The 22750-nt window shown below is 44.4% G+C and overlaps 1 protein-coding gene across 1 annotated transcript; it reads left to right on the forward strand.

Annotated features, from left to right (window-relative positions):
• The first annotated feature begins 2158 nt into the window (after window positions 1–2158).
• On the forward strand, window positions 2159–3530 carry LOC137365905 (histone H2B 1/2-like). Its single transcript, XM_068028149.1, has 2 exons — window positions 2159–2182; window positions 3162–3530. Exons 1-2 carry the CDS (start codon window positions 2159–2161, stop codon window positions 3528–3530), a joined length of 393 nt encoding a protein of 130 aa, XP_067884250.1.
• The last annotated feature ends 19220 nt before the right edge of the window (window positions 3531–22750 follow it).

Below are 22750 nucleotides of genomic sequence, written 5' to 3' on the forward strand. Positions count from 1 at the left end.
ATAATGAATCCCCCACTCACACAGAGTACCAGATATTGACAGATAAAGTGATGCTGATACACATGCTCAGTGCCAGATGCTGAAAAGTATATGTTGATTATTGCACTCACTCACAGTACCTCAGCCTGAGTCATCTGAAGCAACCTAACACACAAATAGTAGCACTGAGAGATTGAGAAAGAGTCCAAAACTCACATAGAGTACCAGACACTGACAGATACAAACTGAAAACTACACGCACATGGATATAGGATTGGCTAACTCACAGAAAAGAGAGTGGGGATAAATGGAGCATATTCAGATTGGCAAACTGTAACTAATGGAGTGCCACAGGTACAGTGCTGGGGCCTCAACTATTTATGGTCTATATTAATAACTTGCATGAAGGGACCGAGTATATTGTTGCCAAATTTGTAGATGGTACAAAGATAGGTAGGAAAGCAAGTTGTGAGGAGGACACAATGTGTCTGTGAAGAGATATAGAAAGGTTAAGTCTGTGGGAAAACATTTGGCAGATGGAGTATAATATGGGGAAATGTGAGATTGTCTACTTTGGCAGGTAGAATAGAAAAACAGAATATTATTTATATAGAGAGAGACTGCAGAATGCTGCTGTACCAAGGAATCTGGGTGTCCAGGTACATGAATTACAAAAATGTTAGCATGAAGGTATAGCAAGTAATTGGCATTTTTAGCAAGGGGAATGGAGTATAAAAGTAAGGAAGTTTTGCCATAACTTTACAGGGCATTAGTGACATCCCAACCCGATACAGTTTTGGTCTCCTTACATAAGGAGGAATATACTTGCATTGGAATCACTTCAAAGAAGGTTCACTCGGCTGATTGCTGGGATGTTTCATTGTCTTAAGAGAAAAGGTTGAGCAGGCTGGGTCTATACTCACTGGAGTTTAGAAGATTGAGAGGTGATCTTATTGAAACCTGTAAGATTCTCAGTGGGCTGGACAGGTAGATGCTGAGAGGACGTTTCTCCTTGTAGGGGATTGTAGAATTAGGGGCCAGAGTTTCAGATAAGCAGTCTCTCTTTCAAGAAGGAGATGAGGAGGAATTTCTTCTCTGAGAGGGTTGTTAATCTTTGGAATTCTGCTCTCCAGAGGACTGTGGAGGCTGTGTCATTGAATATATTCAACGCAGCAATAGACAGATTTTTGATCCACAACAGAGCCAATGGTTATGGGGGCAGGCAGGAAAGTGAAGTTAAGGCCACAATCAGAACAGCCACGATCTTATTGAGTGGCGGAGCAGGCTTGATGGGCCAAATGGTCTCCTCCTGTCCTATTTCGTATCTTCTTATGTTCTTATGCACACACACACACACACACAACCAAAGTGTGGCGGATCTAGAATTAATCCCACTTTCATACACAATACCAGTGACTGAAAGGTACAGAATTAATCCCACAGATAGATACGGTACCACCGACAGGTACAGAATGAATCCCATGCTCACAGTCAGCACCCGGGATTGAAAGAGACATCTGATTCCTACCCTCACATAACAATATCAGACTGAGTTACAGAATGATTTCCACGTTCATACTGGGCACCAATGACTGCTAATTAATTCATCCCACAATCACACACACTACCAAAGGCTGACAGATACAGAATTAATCCCACACTCCTATGTAGTAGCAAAGACTGACACATACAAAATCATTCTCAAATACTCCTACAGTAGCTGGCAGATTCAGTGACTGCCAAACTCACATAAATCACCAGAGACTGACAGATAAAAAATGAACTCACACACACACTGAGCTACTGACAGATATAGCTTGAATTCCACATATACAGAACAACTGACAGATTCAGACTAAGTCCCAAATTACATAACATTCCAGAGACTAACAGAATGAATCAAATACTCACATACTGTGCCACTGACAGAATGTATTCCACACTCACATACAATACTGAAGACTGTCAAATACAGAATGTAACTCACACTTTCACAAAGTACCAGTGAGTGACAGGTACAGAATGAATCCCACATTCACACATGACACTAGAGATGGATCGCCAAAAAAACAATAAGGCTGCCAGAATAGATAGAATTCACATCAAAATTCTAAAATATGGAAGAGAAACACTCGACACAAATACATGTCTCATTTCCCTCATCTGGAAGGAGGAGAGCATGTCAGGGGATCACCGTGAAGCGGTAATTGTGATCATCTTTAAAAAAAGTTGACACAACCGACCGTGTTAACTATAGAGGGGTATCCCTGCTGTCCACCACAGGGAAGGTCATCACAAGAGCCCTTCTCAACTGCCTCCTCCCCGTGGCTGAAGAGCTCCTACTGGAAACACAATGTGGATTGTGTCCATCAACAGGCACAGTGAACATAATCTTCACAGCAAGACAACTTCAAGAAAATGTAGGGAGCAGCAGCAACTTTTATACATGGCCTTCTCTGACCTGACAAAGGCCTTCGACTCTACCAACCGAGAGGGATTATGGAATGTCCTCCTCAAACATACTGCACTACGACATGCAAGCTGTAATCCTTGCCAACGGATCTATCACTGACCCAATCCGAGTGCAAACTACGTCAAGTAAGGCTGTCATCGGCACCAATGCTCTTTTCCATCTTCCTTGCTGCAACACTCCACCTCATCTCCTCACACTCAAACACAGTACCTGACAGAGACAGAATGAATCCATACAGCACCAGAGACTGAGAGTTACCAAATTACATAAAACACTCGAACACAGTAGCCTAGACTAAAAAGGAAATTAATTGCACACTCACATGCAATAGCAGAGACACAACGACACAGAATCAGTCAATAGGTGTCCTCCCAACAACAGCCAGGACATTTCGAGGAAGCGCGACACAGTGAGCAGCTCTTTCAATATAAACTGGGGCTGGGGAGAGTCTTTGTGCAATATACTTCCTGATTGCAGTCAGGGTGTTTGTGATTGGTTGCAAATATTTAATCTGATTGGATGGCGAAAGAGACCAATTGTAAAATTACAATAAAAAAACCATTGTGACATCACTCCCAATCACGCAATCACAATCTTTACTTTCCCCCATCCCTCATTAGCATAGAGCTGTGGGATTGTCTATTTAATCCGCACTCGGAAGGGGTTTGGTTTATTTCTGTGTCTGAAATTGAATCTGAAGATGGTTGAGGAGAAGAAGAAAGCAGCTGCTAAGAAGGGCGCCAAGAAAACTGTGAGTAAACCGTCAGCAAAGGGTGGCAAGAAGCGGAGAAAGTCGAGGAAGGAGAGTTACTCCATCTACATCTACAAAGTGATGAAGCAGGTTCACCCCGACACCGGCATCTCCTCCAAGGCCATGAGCATCATGAACTCGTTTGTGAACGATATTTTCGAGCGCATCGCGGGTGAGGCTTCCCGCCTGGCCCATTACAACAAGCGCAGCACCATCTGCTCCCGGGAGATCCAGACCGCCGTGCGCCTGCTGCTGCCCGGGGAGCTGGCCAAGCACGCCGTGTCGGAAGGGACAAAGGCGGTGACCAAGTACACCAGCTCCAAGTAAAACTGCACAATGGACTGAAAAACATCCCAAACACAACGGCTCTTTTAAGAGCCACCCACAATCTCTCTGAAATAGCTGCATCCGAACATCTCTATGAAATCATTTTAAGACAATGTGTAACATAATAAATGTCCCACTCTTGTGTTTTTGTCTGCTGTCCCATAAACCGAACTCAAACCCATAATCCGCTCATCCGCCTTTCCTTTTTTGCATAAAGCTGTTATTGTGGTTTTGCACAGCCCCTGAATGACCGCATTAACAGCTGCTTTCAGCGGTAAGGGTCAGACCTCAGTCCCTTCACTCTCTTCCTGAAATGTGAACTAATTCATCATTTTATGAACAGTAACTCTCCGCACTGTAACAGCCCGGAATGGGATTATTACACAGCAGACTAAGGGCAGTTTGAGGACTCGCTCTGGCTCCCTCTTTTCAGAGAAGGACACTGGGCTCTGATTGAAGATAAACTGAACGTTTCGCTTCAGGGAAATGCTGTGAACAGGGATTTCGTCCCGGGACAGTTTGAAAGCTATTGGAGAAAGATCCACAATTTAAACAACATTTTAAACCCGCGTCTGCAATTGGTGACGGAAAGAGTTGAATAGAACAAAATAAAGAGAAGGGATTTTAAATATTTGACTAAGGATGACATTTATTTTGATCCGCTCCTTTCTGACAATGAAATTGGCGGGCTTTTTGAAATTGACACTTTTTCTGCTTCTGATGTTGTGGCGGGAAAATCCCGCCCACTGTGTTTGTCAGTGACTTGATTGGTGAAGAATATAGGCAAATGAGGTGAATTTCGTAGCGACCAATGGGGAGAGTTTTCAGTCTATAAGTAAAGTAAATGCTGCAGAAAATATCCATTCTTTGTGAAAGTCTTTGTGAGATTGTGGAAATGTCTGGAAGAGGAAAGACCAGCGGCAAAGCTCGGGCCAAGGCCAAGTCTCGCTCCTCCCGGGCTGGACTGCAGTTCCCGGTGGGTCGTGTTCACAGGCACCTAAGAAAGGGTAACTATGCTGAGCGTGTGGGTGCCGGAGCCCCGGTCTATCTGGCTGCTGTGCTCGAGTATCTGACCGCTGAAATGCTCGAGCTGGCTGGTAACGCGGCCCGGGACAACAAAAAGACCCGCATCATCCCCAGACACCTGCAGCTGGCCGTCCGCAACGACGAGGAGCTCAACAAGCTGCTGGGAGGGGTGACTATCGCTCAGGGCGGGGTGCTGCCTAATATCCGGGCCGTGCTGCTGCCCAAGAAAACCAGCGCTCAGAGCTCCCAGAAAAAGTAAAGCGGCCAAAATGTCATCTAATAAACCAAAGGCTCTTTTCAGAGCCACCCACAGTCTCTGTCAAAGGGCTGGTTCCTGTCTGATTCCAAAATGTCAGTAACAGGACCGAATGAGAACTATTTCAAATGTTTAAGCATCTGTTTCAGTGATTTCTCACTCCCCTCAAAGCCTGTCTAATTTATTACTTTAACACCAAGTTTGAGTTATTTGTCCCGTTACAGATTGCTGAATAGAGTCTTTTCCCGCCAGATACAGATAAGTAGACAAAAAATTAGATTAGAACTATGTAATATATATAACCCATCAAAAACTTTTTTAATTCCGCTTTTATCAGCACAAAGTCCTGGCGCGATTTTACGAACAGGTTTAAACTAACGCCAGATTTTCCATCAATTCGCTTCTTTCCGACACTGAAATTGGCGGCTTTTTCGAATTCAAACTGTCTGCCAATTTAAGCCAGTGATTGTTGTATTTCCTAATTCGAAGCTCTGCGATTGGTTAAGACATGTGAATGAGAAGAGGGTGACCAATCAGAAGTGGGCTCGGGATAGCGCGGGCTCAAACTGCGGGAATTCCAGGTCCCTGAATGATTGAGCTGAAACTGATCAGTTTCACAAACCCTGTCAGTTTCAGTGCAGGAAACACCTTCTCGGGGGAAATAACATCACAAGTGGGTTTGGTTCCAGTGACCGATTCAACGGCTGCTGCAAAACTCCCGGATCCCCTCATTGCAGCGAAATCATTTTGAAATTCTATGAAAACAATGAGTGATTCTGGAGGAGTGATGTGGCTTTTCACTGAGGGCATGTGTCGACTGGGGAAATAACGAACTGTAGAGTCTCGGGCACTGTTTACACAGCCCGTTTAGAAAATCAAATCCACTGCACATCCTTGCTGCAAATGAAATGTCAAATTCGGGGATTCCATTTTTTTTCATCCCGAACACAGCAGATTGATTGAACAAAGAAGTAAAAGCAAAATACTGCGAATGCTGGAAATCTGAAATATTTCAGATTGATTGAACTGTTCTAAACAGCCTATCCCAGCTCCCATTTCTAGGTCAATGCTCGCTCTGTGAGGCGGTGGGTGGCTCTTAGAAGAGCCTTTGTTGTGTGTTTGCTGAAAAGGGTCGAATTGTTCAGCCGCCGAATCCGGAGAGTGCGGCCCTGCCGTTTCAGTGCGTACACCACATCCATGGCAGTGACCGTCTTGCGCTTGGCGTGCTCAGTGTAGGTGATTACATTGAGTGCGAGACAAATTCCATCCATCTTTTGTACTTCATGAGATTAATTTTGACACTTTCTGGTACATTATGTGACAGCGAGTTTAATTCTACATCTATCTGTCTGTGGTACTGTGTCTGAGTGTGAGATTATTTGAGTATCAGTCTATGAAACTAAATGTGATTGTGTGATTCATTCTGTATGTCAATCATGAGTATTGTATGCGTGGCAGCTTCTGTATCTATCTGCTACTGTGGCTGAATGTGGATATCATTCTGTATCTGTCAGTGTCTGGAACTAAATGTGAGTGTGAGATTCATTCTGTATGCACCACTCTTCACAGTCAGAATGTGACTGTGTGATTCATTCTCTATGTGTCAGTCTAAAGTACTATATATGCCATGGTTTTAATTATGTGTCTGTCATTTTATGTGAGCTTGGGTATCAATGTATATATGTCAATCTCTGGTTCTTTCTGTGAGAGTGAGATTAATTCTCTATCTGCTGGTCTCTGAAATTAATTGATTTTGTGATTCACTCTGTGTCTGCCCGTCTATGATACTGTGAATAAGTGGGGGGTATATATGGTGTCTGTCTGAACTTGGTATTGAACATGATTGTAGGATTCATTGTGTATCTATCAGTATCCAGACTGAATGTGAAATAAGGTTCATTCTGTACATGAAAATCTCTGGTATTCTATGGAAGTGAACTCAAATATGCCTATCAGTCTTTGACACTGTATCTGATTATGGGATCGACTCAATACCTTTCAGACTTTGCTACTATGCATATGTGCGGTTCAAGTTCTGCACGTCAGTCTCTGTTACTCTATGTGAGTGTGGATATCTTTTATGTATCTCAGTCTCTCGCAATGAATACAAGTGTGGGATTAACTCTCTTTTCAACAGTATCTGGTAATGATTGTGAGCATGTGAGTCCGACAGTATCTGTCAGTATTTTCTATTGTATGTGACTGTGCAATTCTTCCTTTGTCTTTCAGTGCCTAGTACAGTGTGTATGGGATTCATTCTGTACCTGTCAGTATCTGGTACTGAATGAGATTGTGGGATTCATTCTGTTGTCTGTCAATCTCTGCTAATGTATGTGAGTGATATCTGTTATGCATATATTATTTTCTGGTACTGGAAGTGAATATTGTATTTATTCTTTACCTGTTAGCCTCTGGTACTACGTATGAGTGTGGGTCTCATTCTGTATCAGTCAGTTTCTGGTACAGTCTGCGTGTGCATATCCAGGGCTCATTTTGCATTTGGCAGTCTCTGGTACTGAATGTGTGTTACAATTTATTTTTTATGTGTCTATCTCTAGGACAGTCCATTACAGTAGGATTCATTTTGTATCTCTCAGCTACTGGTATTGTCTGCAAACGTGATACAGTCTGTATCTATGTGACGCTGGTGCTGTATGAGTGTGGAATTCTTCTGTACCTGTACTTAATATGTATCTACGGGATGCTATTGAGAACTATTTGTTGGACACCATAATGTATCACTATTTTCTTGTCTCACTGGTATTTTAAAATATAAACCACTGCACATTTTAACTGTGTGTTTTACTCAGTTGTGGTCTGAGCTTTTTGGACTAGTATTTAGTCTGCAACTGTATGAACACATTTGTGAATGACAACATATATTTCAAACTCACACATGGCATGCTCAGTATAATCAGAATCATTCAATTGATACGATATCATTCAGTACAGCTCTTACAGAGATTATTGGATTGGTATGTAATGTGTAGTGCAGTGTGCACTAATTGACATAATACTGTAACTTTCCTTTTGATACTGTATCAGATGTTTGTACTACATTGTAATCTGTCACTCAGTCTGCAGTCTGGGCTACATTATTAGGATTCATTCTGTACCTTTCCATCAGCTGCTCTACCTCATATTTAATTTGTAGCTTAGGGTGCACTCTTGTGGGATTGATCCGGTGCCTTTCAATCTGATAGTGGGTGTGATTTTGAACTGAGATTGATGGATCTACCTTTCAGCAGTACTGAGTTGGGGTGAATTGGAAACAACTTCTGCCTCTCCTGCTTTGTTTGATTGTCTGCTGGATTGAAAATGTGTCTCTGGAACTTGGGATCAGTGTGAGTCTGACTGCTTCTGCTCTCTGTGACTGTGGAACTCATGGCCTGTCTGTGTCTCTGAGCTCTGGGAGTGATAATGTACCTACTCTGTGTTAGAAGGAGTGGACTGTACATATCCTTGTGCTGGGGAATCATCACAATCCTTCTGGCTCCTTCAAGTATTACCTGACAGAAAGAAAGAAAAATATCTCTTGTAACTCAAGATCAATTGAGGTAGAAACTAGAAAAGACATGAATGTAATATTTCAATTAATAATCATTATGACCAACCACACAGGATGATCAGTAATACAAAGAGTGTCAGTGTCTGATTCCACTGCAGCACTCAGCTTCTGCTGATCAGGTTTTCTTTGGTAGTTTTATAACAATTTAGTGACATCCAGGAACAACCCAACATCTGCACTGCTCCATAAATGAGAATACCTGCTGGAGCAGGGATATTTGCACAAGTCAAGTTTTTAATTCCACCTGGCATTATAATGCAAGAACATAATAACTAGGAGCAGGATTAGGCCATTCCGCCACTCAGTCTGTTCCACCATTCAATAAGATCATGGCAGATCTGATCAAAGTCTCAACTCCACTGTCCTGCGTGTCCCAATAACACTTCACTCCCTTGTAAATCAAAAGTCAGTCTAACTCAGCCTTGAATATATTCAATGACCAGCCTCCACCATCCTCTTGGGTAGAGAATTCTAAAGAACAACAACCCTTTGAGAGAAGAAATTCCTCTTCAATTCCATCGAAAATGGGAGCCCCTTATGTTGAAACTGTTCCCCCTAGTTCTTGATTCCCTCATGAGGGGAAACATCATCTCAGTAAATACCCTGTCAAGCCCCTTCAGTATCTTATATGTTTCATAAGATCACCTCTCATTCTTCTAAACTCCAATGAGTGTAGCACAACCAGGTCAAACGTTCCTCATAAGACAACATCTTCATCCCTGGAATCAACCTAGTGATGTTTGCCTGAACTACCTCCAATGCAAGTATTTTCCTCCTTAAATAAGGAGACCAAAACTGTATACACACTCAAGGTGTGGTCTCACCAACACGCTGTACAGTGGTAGCAAGACTTCCCTACTTTTCTACTCCAACCCCATTGCAATAAAGGCCAAAATTCCAATAGCCTTCCTAATTACTTGCTGTACTTCCATGCTAACTTTTTGTGATTCATATAAGAGGACACCCAGATCCCTCTATACCACAGCATTCTGCAGTCTCTCCCTATTTAATATTCTTCTTTTCTCTACATCATACCAAAGTGGATAACCTCACATTTTCCCACATTATACTTAATATGCCAAATTTTTCCCACACACTTAACCTGTATTTATCTCTTTGCAGACTCATTGTGTCCTCCGCACAACTTGCTTTCACACCTTTCTTTGTATCAACAGCAAATTTAGTTACAATACACTCGATCCCTTCATCCAAATCATTAATCTAGGCTGTAAGTAGTTGAGGCCCCAGCACTGATCCCTGTGGCACTCCACGAGTTCCAGTTTGCAAACCTGAAAATGACACATTTATCCTAATTCTCTGGTTCTTGTTAGTTAGCATGTACCAGCGACCTGGGTTCGATTCTGGGTACTACCTGTGCAGAGTTTGCAAGTTCTCCCTGTGACCGCGTGGGTTTTCGCTGGGTGCTCCGGTTTCCTCCCACAGCCAAAGACTTGCAGGTTGATAGGTAAATTGGCCATTATAAATTGCCCCTAGTATAGGTAGGTGGTAGAGGAATTGAGGAAAGTTGGGGATGTGAGAGGGTAATGGGATTAATGTAGGATTAGTATAAATGGGTGGTTGATGGTCAGCACAGACTCGGTGGCTGAAGGGCCTGTTTCAGTACTGTATCTCTAAATAAATAAAATAAATAATATAGTACTCGTTAACACCACAAGCGCTTACCTTGTGTCGTAACATTTTGCATGGCACTTTAGCGAATGCCTTTTCAAAATACAAATACATTACATCTACTGGTTCCCCTTCAGTTACCCTGCTTCTTACATCCTCAAAGAACGCTAATAACGTTGGCAAACTTGATTTCCTTTTCATAAATCCATGTTGACTCTGCATGATTGTATTATAATTTTCTAAATGTTCCACAGATTGGAGGGTGGCAAATGTAACCTCACTATTTAAAAAAGGAGAGAGAGAAAAAACAGGGAATTACGGACCAGTTAGCCTTACATCAGTAGTGGGGAAAGTGCGAGAGTCTATTGGAAAGGATGTGGTAGCAGAACACCTGGAAAGCATAAACGGGTTTGGACAAAGACAGCATGGGTTAACGAAAGGGAAATCTTGCTTAACAAATCTACTGGCGTTTTTGAGGATGGAACTAGTAGAATAGATAAAGGAGAACCAGGGGATGTGTTGTTGCTGGATTTTAAGAAGGCTTTTGATAAGGTCCCACATAAGAGGTTCGTGTGCAAAATTAAAGCAGATGGAATTGGGGGTAATATACTGGCATTGATTGATAATTGGTTGACAAACAGGAAACAGAGAGGAGGAATAAACGGGCCTTTTGCCAGGTGGCAGGCAGTGACAAGTGGCGTACTACAGGGATCAATGCCTGGGCCCCAGCTATTCACAATATATATTAATGACTTGGGTGAGGGAACATTTCCAGGTTTGCAGACGACACAAAGCTGGGGAGGAAACTGAGTTGTGAGGAGTATGCAAAGAGGCTCCAATGTGATTTGGACAAGTTGGGTGAGTGGGCAAATGCATGGCAGATGCAGTATAACGTGGATTAATGTGAGGTTATTCACTTCGGTTGTAAAAACAGAAAGGCAGATTATTATCTGAATGGTGACAGATTGGGAAAGGGGGAGGTACAAAGAGACCTGGGTGTCCTTGTACACCAGTCGCTGAAAGCAAATATTCAGGTGCAGCAAGCAGTTAGGAAGGCAAATGGTATGTTGGCCTTCATTGCAAGCGGATTTGAGTACAGGAGCAAGGAAGTCTTACTACAGTTATACAGGGCTTTGGTGAGAGCACATCTGGAGTATTGTGTGCAGTTTTGGTCTCCTTATCTGAGGAAGGATGTTCTTGCCATGGAGGGAGTGCAAAGAAGAATTACCAGGCTGATTCCTGGGATGGCAGGATTGACATTGAGGAGAGATTGGGTTGACTAGGCCTATATTCACTAGAGTTTAGAATAATGAGAGGGAATCTCATAGAAACCTATAAAATTCTAACAGGACTAGGCAGGCTAGATGCAGGGAGGATGTTCCTGATGGCTGGGGAGTCCAGAATCAGGGGTCACGGTCTCAGGATACGGGTATGCCATTTAGAACCGAGATGAGGAGAAATTTCTTCACTCAGAGGGTGATGAACCTGTGGAATTCTCTGCAAAGAAAATTACAGCACAGGAACAGGCCCTTCGGCCCTCCAAGCCTGCGCCTATCCAGATCCTCTATCTAAACATGTCGCCTATTTTCTAAGGGTCTGTATTTCTTTGCTTCCTGCCCATTCATGTATCTGTCTAGATACATCTTAAAAGACGCTATCGTGTCCACGTCTACCACCTCCGCTGGCAACGTGTTCCAGGCACCCACCACCCTCTGCGTAAAGAACTTTCCACGCATATCCCCCCTAAACTTTTCCCCTCTCACTTTGAACTCATGACCCCTAATAATTGAATCCCCCACTCTGGGAAAAAGCTTCTTGCTATCCACCCTGTCTATACCTCTCATGATTTTGTACTGCAGAAGGCAGTGGAGGCCAAGTCATTAAATATATTCAAGAAGGAGATAGATATATTTCTTAATACAAAAGGGATCAAGGGATATGGGGAGAAAGCGGGAAGAGGGTACTGAATTATATGATCAGACTTGATCATTTTTGAATGGCAGAGCAGGGCCGAATGGCCTACTCCTGCTCCAATTTTTCTATGTTTTCTGCGATAACTGACTTAATCATTGGTTCCAGCATCTTCTCAATGGCAGACATTAGGCTAACAGGCCTATCGTTGCCTGCTTTCTCTTTACTGCTTTCTTGAACAGGGACATTACATTTGCAGTTTAATATCCACTGGAACTGTTGCAGGATCTAGGGAATTTAAGAAGATTACAACCAATGCATCCACTATCTATGCAGACACTTCTTTTAAACCTTAGAATGTAGGCCATCAGATCCAGTGGACTTGTCAACCTTTAGTCCCATTAGTTTTCCAAAAACATGTTTTTCTCGTGATGGTGATGTTTTAAGGTCCCCCCTCCTTACTCCCCTTGATTTTCTACTATTCTTGGGATGTTTTTTGTGTCTACTTCTGTGAAGACAGATGAAAAATTCTTGTTCAGAGTATCTGCCATTTCCTTGCTTCTCTTGGATCAATCGTTCAACGGAAACCGACAGCTGCTGTTTAAAATGTTTCCTTGACACTACTCACCTGGCGCCAGCAATAGGTGTTGTTTGCATAACTGTCCCCATCCCTACTGTCTGGCTCTGTTCCCTGTATTCACTGCTCAATAACAACACAGTGTGAAACTGGAGCTAAACCATGAACATGCATTGCAGGTTTGAGGAGAGAAAACAACAATGATTTTCAACAGCAGCTTCTTCCTGCCCTGTCTCCGTTACCTTGTCCACAAACAGCCTGAGAAAGGCTTCTCCTTCCGCGCTCACTCCATGTTCCTGCTCCACTCCGCCTCTTACAAACAGCCCCCAACTCCCCCTGAACTTGCTCCGTAGTCAATGCTGATCTCTGAGCCCCTCTGCGGACAGGCTCTCAATGCAATGTGCTGCTGGAAGGAGACTGCTGTTTACTCACTTATCCCGGGGCTCTCAGTCTCCATTCCCGTCTGTTTCAAACAAACTTCTTCCGCTCACTAATTAAATGACGCAGAAGGACACGGCTGGAGGAGGCGCATCGCGCATGCGCTTCTTTTCCCACTCATTGACAAAAAAAAATAAATTGGAAGAAAAGCAAAATACTGCGGATGCTGGAAATCTGAAATAAAAACAAGAAATGCTGGAACCACTCAGCAGGTCTGGCAGTATCTGTGAAAAGTGAAGCAGAGTTAACGTTTCGGGTCAGTGACCCTTCATCGGAACTGACAAAAATAAACTGGAACTTTCCCCAGTTCAGTTTTCTCCGAGTTTGAGCAAAGGAACTGGAGCTGTGGGGAAAGGTCAGAGAACGTTTCAAGCTGGGGGATTCCCCCTTTCTGAAGCTCAGTTTGAGATCATTCCCTGCAGTGTGTTTGCTCTTCATTCACCCGTCTTCTCAAAGCAATCCTCCGAGGGAGTCGCTGTGTTTGCTGCGATCGCGCAGGAGTTAATATCTGACAGTAACAGTCCCAGATTAAAGTCATCACATTGAAACTGTCCCTCACTGACAGTCATATCGAACGGTGTGAGCTGAGAGATTACAGAGATCAACAGGGCCAAGAGCGTTAAATTTGGAACATTGTTCACCTCACTCTCTAACTGTTACCCAGAGTCTAGGAATAATAATGTGTCTGTTTCTGATCCAATATCAGTTAGAGATGAGACTGCACCGTCTGTCTCCCACGGATCTTTCAAGATAAAATGAGGCTTCCAGGTCAGCCTGTAACTGCTGATGGGGATCTCTCTCTCTCTCTCACTTATTCACTTTCAGCTCTGTCTCTAGTGCTCTACAAAAACGTGGGACCCAGTTATTGGGTGTGATATGGACACACGAATAGATAATGCACTATTGACACTCCCTCTCTAATGCTGTACATATGTTTGGGATACCATTATTTAGGATGATATGTATGCACTTTATTGTGTTACTAATACTGTCTCTGATGATACATAAGAATGTGTAATACAGTGTGATATGGACACACTGTTACGAATGGCCGGACTGATTCTCTCTCTCTCTGTGGTGCTGTATATGAAAAGGGGATAATGTTAGTGAGCATCATCGAATCATAGAAGGTTTAAGGCAGAGAAAGAGACCACTTGGCCCATCATCGTATGCGGCAGCCGAAAAACAGTGAACGTTAAGGAATGGCAGGGGGGCTTCAACCTCGAGAGTGCACCTCCTGTGCTATGTGGAAGCTCCTGGATGCTTCCCGTGTCCTGGAGAACCATTTGGCGGTCATCACCTCGTAGCAGATGTAATGTACAACAATACTCCGCTCTCGTTGATTGAAGTCTACGCCCCGGATCAATGCAGCGAGCATCTGACCGTCTTCCAGCATCTCCCACTGCTGCTGGTGACGTCCAGGCCGGTCATCCTAGGCAGTGACTTCAAAAGCATCATCGATGCACATGGATGATCCGGCAGAGACGACAGCAAACTGGATGCTATGTCCATATTCTTAATCGAAACAGTAAAATATGCCAAACTGCACGACGTCTTCAGCAAACCTGCAGACAGAGCGCAGCATAGATACACATGGTCAAGAAAGGACGGGTCTGCCCATTCCAGGATTGACTTCCTATTTGTGTCCCGTGTTTTCACGGTCAGATTCACCGACGTCAAGCCGGTGTTCTTCTCCAAGCATTGCCTTTTACTGGCTGACTTTCACTTACAGGATGACCAGCGGGTTGGCAGGGGGACATGGAAGCTCAATGCTACACTGCTAACCCCAGAGAATGTTGAGGAACTCAAAAGAGATTACAAAGGTTGGAGGACCGTGAAACCCCACCTTTGAGTCTCCAGTTCAGTGGTGGGAAGCGATCAAGGAGAACATCAAGAGGTTCTTTATCTTCAAAGGGGTTCAGAGGGTGAGAGAGAGAGACAGATGGAAATGTCACGACTCCAGAAAAGTATGCAAAATCTGCTCTGGCTTCAGTCGATGGGGGTCAAGGTCAAGGAGGACCTTCGTGAGGTGAAGAGCCAGCAGGCCTCGCTCTTTGCCACGGAGGCCTACAAGATCATCTTCCAGTCCAGAGTCCGCTCCATTGAGCAGGATGAGATGTGCTCGTGTTACTTCTTCTAAAAGGTACACAGAGAGAGCTCTGTTATCAGCAGCCTGAAGGAAGAGGATGGCTCGGTAACGTCTTCGCAGTCCGACATACTAAGGACCAGCAAATCCTTTTATGTTGGGCTGTATGACGCGAAGCCCACAGACAGCAGAGCCTCCCAGTCCTTCCTGTCATCTATCACAGAGGTCTTAGATGACAGCAGGAGGGAGAGACTGGACAAAGCGCTAATTCTGGATGAGCTGACTAAGGCCATCAAATCCTTCGAGATGAATAAAACCCCTGGAAGCGACGGCTTACCGGTTGAGTTGTATTTGGTCCTGTGGGACTGGGTCTGCCCGGACCTGCTGGAAGTATACGACAGTATGCTCCTAGCCGGCAGCATGTCAGAATCCATGAGGAAAGGCATCATCACCCTCATCAACAAGGGGAAGGGGGAGAGGGCAGAAATCAGAAATTGGCGGCCCATCTCACTGCTTAATGTCGACTATAAAATACTGTCAAAAGTCATAGCCAGTCGAGTCAAGTCTGCTCTGGACTTGGTGATCCACCCTGATCAGACCTGTACTTTACCCACTCAGGGACACGATCACCCACATACGGGACAGTAGGGTGGACACCTGCCTCATCAGCCTGGACCAGGAGAAGGCTTTTGACAGGATATCGCACACCTGCATGATGGACGTACTTTCCAAAATGGGGATTGGGGAGGGAATCTGCAATTGGATCAAACTGCTCTACACAAACATCAGTAGCACAGTCGCAATCAATGGGTGGGAATCGGAAAGTTTCCCGATCCAATCCGGAGTCAGACAGGGTTGTCCTCTCTCCCCTGTCTTGTTTATTTGCTGTATTGAACCCTTTGCTGAGTCTGTCAGGAAGGATGCGAGCATAAGAGGGGTGACAATCCCAGACAGTGGAGGCACTCAGGTTAAAACCTCCCTGGACATGGATGACGTCGCGGCCTTCTGCTCGAACCCACTGTCTGTGCGCAGAGATGAGCATCTGCGACCAGTTCGTACTGGCCTTGGGAGCCAACGTTAACCACGGCAAGAGAGAGGCCATGTTCTTTGGGAACTGGGCTGACCGATCCTTTGTCCCCTTCACCGTCAGGTCAGACTACCTGAAGGTGCTGGGGATATGGTTCTGATGGGCCGTGGCATGCACCAAAACCTGGAAGGAGCGAGTAGCCAGGGTCCAACACAAGCTGAGCATGTGGGAGCAGCAACTCTCTCCATTATGTGTAAGAACCTGGTCATCAGGTGCGAGGCGCTCACGTTGTTGCTGTAAGTGGCACAGGTCTGTCCCATACCCCATTCCTGCGCTGTGGCGATCACCCGAGTAATTTTCAGCTGCATCTCTGGATCCAAAATGGAGCGGGTCCAAAGGGACACGATGTTCAAACCTCTGGATAAGGGCGGGCATAATGTACCCAATATCACCCTCATCCTGATGACTACCTTCGTGTGCAGCTGCATCAAGCTGTGTGCAGATCCCCAATACGCCAATACCAAGTGTCACTACGTGCTGAGATTCTCTCTGTCCCCAGTGTTGTGAAGGAAGGGCCTGGTCGCATTGCCGTGGAACGCTCCATCTAGTTGGACTGTGCCGTACCACCAATCCTTCGTGGAACAGTTTCTGCGGAAAACACCTTTGACCACCAATCCATCAGGCAGTGGTCTGCACGGAATGTCCTCAAGGCCCTACGGGAAAAGGAGATGATGGATCCTGTCGGATGGTTACCAGAGCAGACCGCCAAATCATTTGGCGGAATGCCTCATCACCAGAACTTTCAAACAAGCACCAAGGTGTAGCTTGGCTGGTGGTGAGAAGAGCCCTCCCCGTCAGATCCTTCCTGCACGCCCGAAGTCTCACCCCCTCCGCACAATGCCCTCGAAGTGGCTGTGGTGGGGATGACATGGTTGCCCAGCTTCTTCTGGAATGTTTCTTTGCAAAGCAGGTGTGGAAAGAGATACATTGGTTTTTGTCGAGGTTCATCCCAAGCAGCTCTGTAACACAGGAGTCTGTGCTCTGCGGGCTGTTCCCAGGGACACACACCGAGATAACCACAACTGCTGCTGGAGGACTATCAATTCGGTGAAAGACACTCTTTGGTCTGCCCAATACTTGCTGGTCTTCCAGCACAAAGAGTTGTCCAATGTTGCAGACTGGCACACTCCAAGGTCCAGGACTACGTGTTGAGGGACGCACTAAAGCTTGGGGTAGCCACAGCAAAGGCTCAATGGGGAAAGACCACCATGTAAGCTCCCCCCACCAAGCTGAACTGAGGGGCTGGATCCATGGAAAACCCCTCAAACTGCAGCGGGAAAATTTTCGTTTGCCATAAAATGTATATGGCATGAAAAATGAAATGGAAGGGTTGTAAGGCAACTCACTCCTGTATTGAATGAAACTGACCTCCTTTGCACTGTTTGTATTTTTTGACTTGGTGCTGTTTGGAACTGTTTTGTAATGTATTTTTTACAGATCTTTATGAATAAAGTATATTTTGGAAATAAAAAAAAACATTTGTGCAAGTAAGTGTTGTCAATTGCGGCTGCTTGAGCTCTGGGTTTGGAACTTGAGCAGCAGCTGGAGACACTGCTGTGCATTCATGAGGAGAGTTACATGGAAAGCATGTTCTTAGATGTGGTCACCCCACAGTTTAAGAGTACGCAGGGAGAGAGGGAATGGGTGACCACAAGGCAGTCAAAATAATCAGGCAGGAGGTGCAGGACATCCCGAGTGCATCTCACTCTCCAACAGGTATTCACTTCTGAATACGGAGGGCAGTGATGCTTCACCAGGGGAGTGCAGCCAGATCCAAGTCCATGGCACCATGGGTGACTCAGCTGCAAAGGTGGAGACAGGGAAGATTGGAAAAGCCATAGTGATAGATGATTCAATAGTGAAGGGAACAATCAGCTGTTTCTGTGGCCACAGACGTGAATCCAGGAATGGTGTGTTGCCTCCCTGGTGCCAGGGTCAAGGATGTCATTGAGCAGTTACAGAGCATCCTGAAGGGTGAGGGTGAACAGCCATCCTTTGTGGTCCACATCGGAACCAACAACATAGGTAGAAATAAGGATGTTGTCCTGCAGTCAGAATTTATGAAGCTAGGTAAGAAATTAGCAAGCAGGGCATCAAAAGTAGTAATCTTCGGATTATTCCCAGTGCCACGCGCAAGTGAGTACAGGAATAAAAGGATAAGACAGATGAACGTGTGTCTGGAAAGATGGTGCAGGAGGGAGGGCTTTAGATTCTTGGGACAGGTCCCACGGATTGCAGTTGAACAGAGCCTGGACAGAGTTCCTTGCGGGACATTTTGCGAGTGCTGTTGGCGAGGGTTTAAACTCATTTAGCAGGGGGATGGGAAACGGAAGGTAGAGTCAGATGGGACAAAATCAGAAATGAAAATGGAAGTCACAAAATTAATGGATGAGTCTGGAAGAAAGAGGAAACAAAGGTTAGAAAATTTAAAAAGAGTTTGGCAGTGCTCAAGCATATCTATTTCAATGCAAGGAGCATAGAAAATAAAGCAGATGAGCTGAGGGCACAAATAGACATGTGGCAGTATGATATCACAGCTATTACAGAAACATGGCTTAAGGAGGGACAGGAATAGCAGCTCAACATTCCTGGTTACAGGGTTTTCAGATGTGATAGGGAGGGGGATAAGAAAGGAGGGGGGTGGCAGTTTTGCTCAAAGTAACTATTACAGCTGTGAAGACGGATGATATGTTGGAAGGTTTATCAAATGAGGCCGTATAGATTGAGCTGAGGAACAAAAAAGGGGCAATCACACTGCTGAGAGTGTGCTATAGACCCCCAAACAGGAGATAGAAGAGCAGATATGTAGGCAAATCTCTGAGAATTGCAAGAACAATAGGGCAGTAATAGTAGGGGATTTTAACCACCCCAACATGAACTGGGATACTTTTAGTGTGAAAGAAATTGAGGGAGCAGAAGTCTTGAGGTGCATTCAGGAGAACTTATTTAGCCAATATGCAGCAAGTCCAACAAGAGAGGGTGCAGTTTTAGATGTAGTTTTAGGAAATGAAGATAGGCAGGTGGAAGGAGTGGCAGTGGGAGAGCATTTTGGTGGTAGTGATCATAATTCAGTCAGTTTTAACATAATTATGGAAAGGACAAGGATAGAACAGGAGTTAAAGTTCTCAGATGGGGCAAGGACAACTTTACTAAGCTGAGGAGTGAATTAGCAAAAGTGGACTGGAAACAACTACTTGAAGGTAAATCAATGTCAGAGCAGTGGGAAGCACTCAAAGGGGAGATTCCAGGGGTTCAGAGTCAATCTGTTCCCACAAAGAAAAAGGGTGGGATGGCCAAATCTAGAGCCCCATGGATTTTATAAGGTAGTATTATAAGACAGTAACGGAAAGCTAATGCCCGACTCAGAGAACTCAATACTGCTGAAAGCCGAGAGGTGTATAGAATGTGGAGGGGGGATATCAACATTGAAATTAGGAAAGCAAAGAGAGGGCATGAAAGAATATTGGCAATCAAAATCAAGGTTCGCACAAAGATGTTTTATCAATACATTAACAGAAAAAGGATAACTATGGAAAGAGTAGGGCCCATAAAAGATCATGAAGGTAACCTATGTGTAGGGGCAGAAGATGTTGGCACTGTTCTTAATAAATACTTTGCATCTGTCTTCACAAAAGAGGGTGATGATGCAGATATTGGAGTTAAGGAAGAAGGGTATGAAGTATTGGATGTGATCAATAGAGGGAGAGAGGACATATTAGTGACAGGACATACAAATAGCATATTTGTAAGTTGATAAATCACTAGGGATGGATGAAATGTACCCCACGCTGATAAAAGAAGCAAGAGAGGAAACAGTGGAAGGTTTGACCATCGTTTTCCAGACCTCACTGGATACAGGTGTGATGCTGGAGGATTGGAAGACTGCAAACATTGTACCTCTGTAAGATTTCGAAAAGGACAGACATCATCTCAGCCCAGTAATTACAGGACAGTCAGTCTATACCTCATAGTGCAAATTATTGAAACTATTCTGAAGAATGACAATGAATGCACAGATTAATCAAGGAGAGTCAGCATGGATTTGTTAAGGGAAGATCTTGTCTGACCAACTTGATTGAAATTTTGATTGGCTGTGTGGTAAATAGCAAGGAGGATAGCTGTTGGCTGCAGGAAGATCTTCATGGTCTGGTCAGATGCACAGAAAAATGACAAATGGAACTCAATCCAGAGAAGTGTGAGGTGATGCATTTGGGGAGGTCAAACAAGGCAAAGGAATACACGATTAAGAGGAAAATGTTGAGAGGTGTAGAGAAAGTGAGGTACCTTGGAGTAAATGTCCACACATCCCTGAAGGTAGCAGGACAGGTCGATAAGGTGGTAAGAAGACAATATGGAATCCATTCCTTTATTAGCTGAGGTATAGAATGTAAGAGCAGGGAGGTTATGCTGGAACTGTATAAATCATTAGTCAGGCCACAACTTGAGTACTGTGCGCAGTTCTGATCACCTCATTACAGAAAGGATGTAATTGCACTAGAGAGGGTACAGAGGAGATTTACGAGGATGTTGCCGGGACTGGAAAAATGCAGCTTTGAGGAAAGATTGGATAGGCTGGGGCTATTCTCCTTGGCACAGAGAAGGCTGAGGGGAGATCTGACTGGCATGTACAAAATTTGTGGAGTCTGGATAGAATTGAAGTGAAGGGCCTGTTTACCTTAGCAAAGAGATCAGTGACTAGGGGAATAGATTCAAAGTGATTGGCAGAAAGATCACAGGGGAGATGAGGAAAATACTTTTTAGCCAGAGGGTGGTGGGGGTCTGGTGGAATTGATACTGTATTTTAGTTTGATATTGCATCACTTTTTAGAATGGTATGTAATGTTTATATCTATCTACACTGATGGAATTGATTCTGTCTCTTTCAATTTCACAGTGTGGGCGAGGTCTGAACTGGTATTTAATTTGTGTCTCAGCTTACAATATCTTTCAGCACCTTTGAAACATTCACTGCAATGAATGTTGGACTTGTATGTAAGTTGTACCTCAGGGTACACCATGGGGATGTTTAAACATCCTTTATAATGAATGGGTGTGAGCTTTGGGTATGATATTTAATTTAAATCTCAGGGTACATCACTAGGTTAGATTCTGTGCCATTCAATCAGTAGCGTGTGCCAATTCTATCTGATATTTAATTGCTAGCTCAGTCTGCATTATATTTGACAGGCAGAGAGATCTGGGCGTACAGGTCCACAGGTCACTAAAAGTGGCAACGCAGGTGGATAAGGTAGTCAAGAACGCATGTGGCTTGCTTTCCTTCATCGGTCGGGGCATAGAGTATAAAAATAGGCAAGTCATGCTGCAGCTGTACAGAATTTTAGTTCGGCCACACTTAGAATATTGCATGCAATTCTGGTCGCGACACAACCAGAAGGACGTGGAGGCTTTGGAGAGGGTACAGAAGAGGTTTACCAGGATGTTGCCTGGTCTGGAGGGCATTAGCTATGAGGAGAGGTTGGATAAACTCGGATTGTTTTCACTGGAACGACGGAGGTGGAGGGCCGACATGATAGAGGTTGACAAAGTTATGAGCGGCATGGACAGAGTGGATAGTCAGAATCTTTCTCCCTGGGTGGAAGAGTCAGTTACTAGGGGACATAGGTTTAAAGTGCGAGGGGCAAAGTTTAGAGGGATGTGCGAGGCAAGTTCTTTACACAGAGGGTGGTGAGTGCCTGGAACTTGCAGCCGCGGGAAGTGGTGGAAGCAGGTACGATAGCGACGTTTAAGAGGCATCTTGACAAATACATGAATAGGATGGGAATAGAGGGATACGGACCCCGGACGTGCAGAAAGTTTTAGTTTAGGCAGGCATCAAGATCGGCGCAGGCTTGGAGGGCCGAATGGCCTGTTCCCGTGCTGTACTGTTCTTTGTTCTTTGTTAGATTGACACATTGCATTTCAATCTGCTAGTGGGTGTGATTTTGACGTGGGATTGAAGTATCTGACTGTCAGTGGGACTCAATCGGGGTGAAATGGAAAAAACTTCTTTCTCTCCTGCTTTGTTTGGTTGTTGGATTGAAAATGTGTCTCTGGAACTTGGGATCAATGTGAGCCTGACTATTTCTGCAGTCTGAGACCAGGGAACTGATGCACTATCTGCACTCTGAGTGATAATGTACCTACTGTGTGTGAGTGGAGCTGGCTGCACTGTTCCTTGTGCCTCGAGTGCAGCAACCATCACATTCATCACAATATCTTCAAGTATTTGCCTGTATGAAGAAAAAAATATATCTGATAACTCAAGAACAGATGCGGTGCATAATATCAAAGAGGTCAATTTAATTTCTCAATCAATAATCATTAAGAACATCCACAAATGAAAACCGGTGTCATTATCTGCCTCCACTGAAGTACTGAAGCTCCCAGCTCCTGCATCGCAAGTGTTCTGGGCAGATCCATCCAGACAAAACACTGCACTGGATCGTCCCAACTGCTCTCTGCTCGACATATATTTCCAGCCATCCTGCTTCATCTGCAAAATGTTTTTTAAAATGAAGCCCGATATGTATATCCCTCGATTCCTTTCTCCACATACAATTGTTCATTTGTTCCACCTCCCCTTCAGTGCATCGATACTATTCACCCCAACATCTCCCTGTGATAACAAATTCCAGATTCGAA

This window comes from Heterodontus francisci, unplaced genomic scaffold (genome assembly GCF_036365525.1).
Source record: "Heterodontus francisci isolate sHetFra1 unplaced genomic scaffold, sHetFra1.hap1 HAP1_SCAFFOLD_58, whole genome shotgun sequence".
Lineage (NCBI taxonomy): Eukaryota > Metazoa > Chordata > Chondrichthyes > Heterodontiformes > Heterodontidae > Heterodontus > Heterodontus francisci.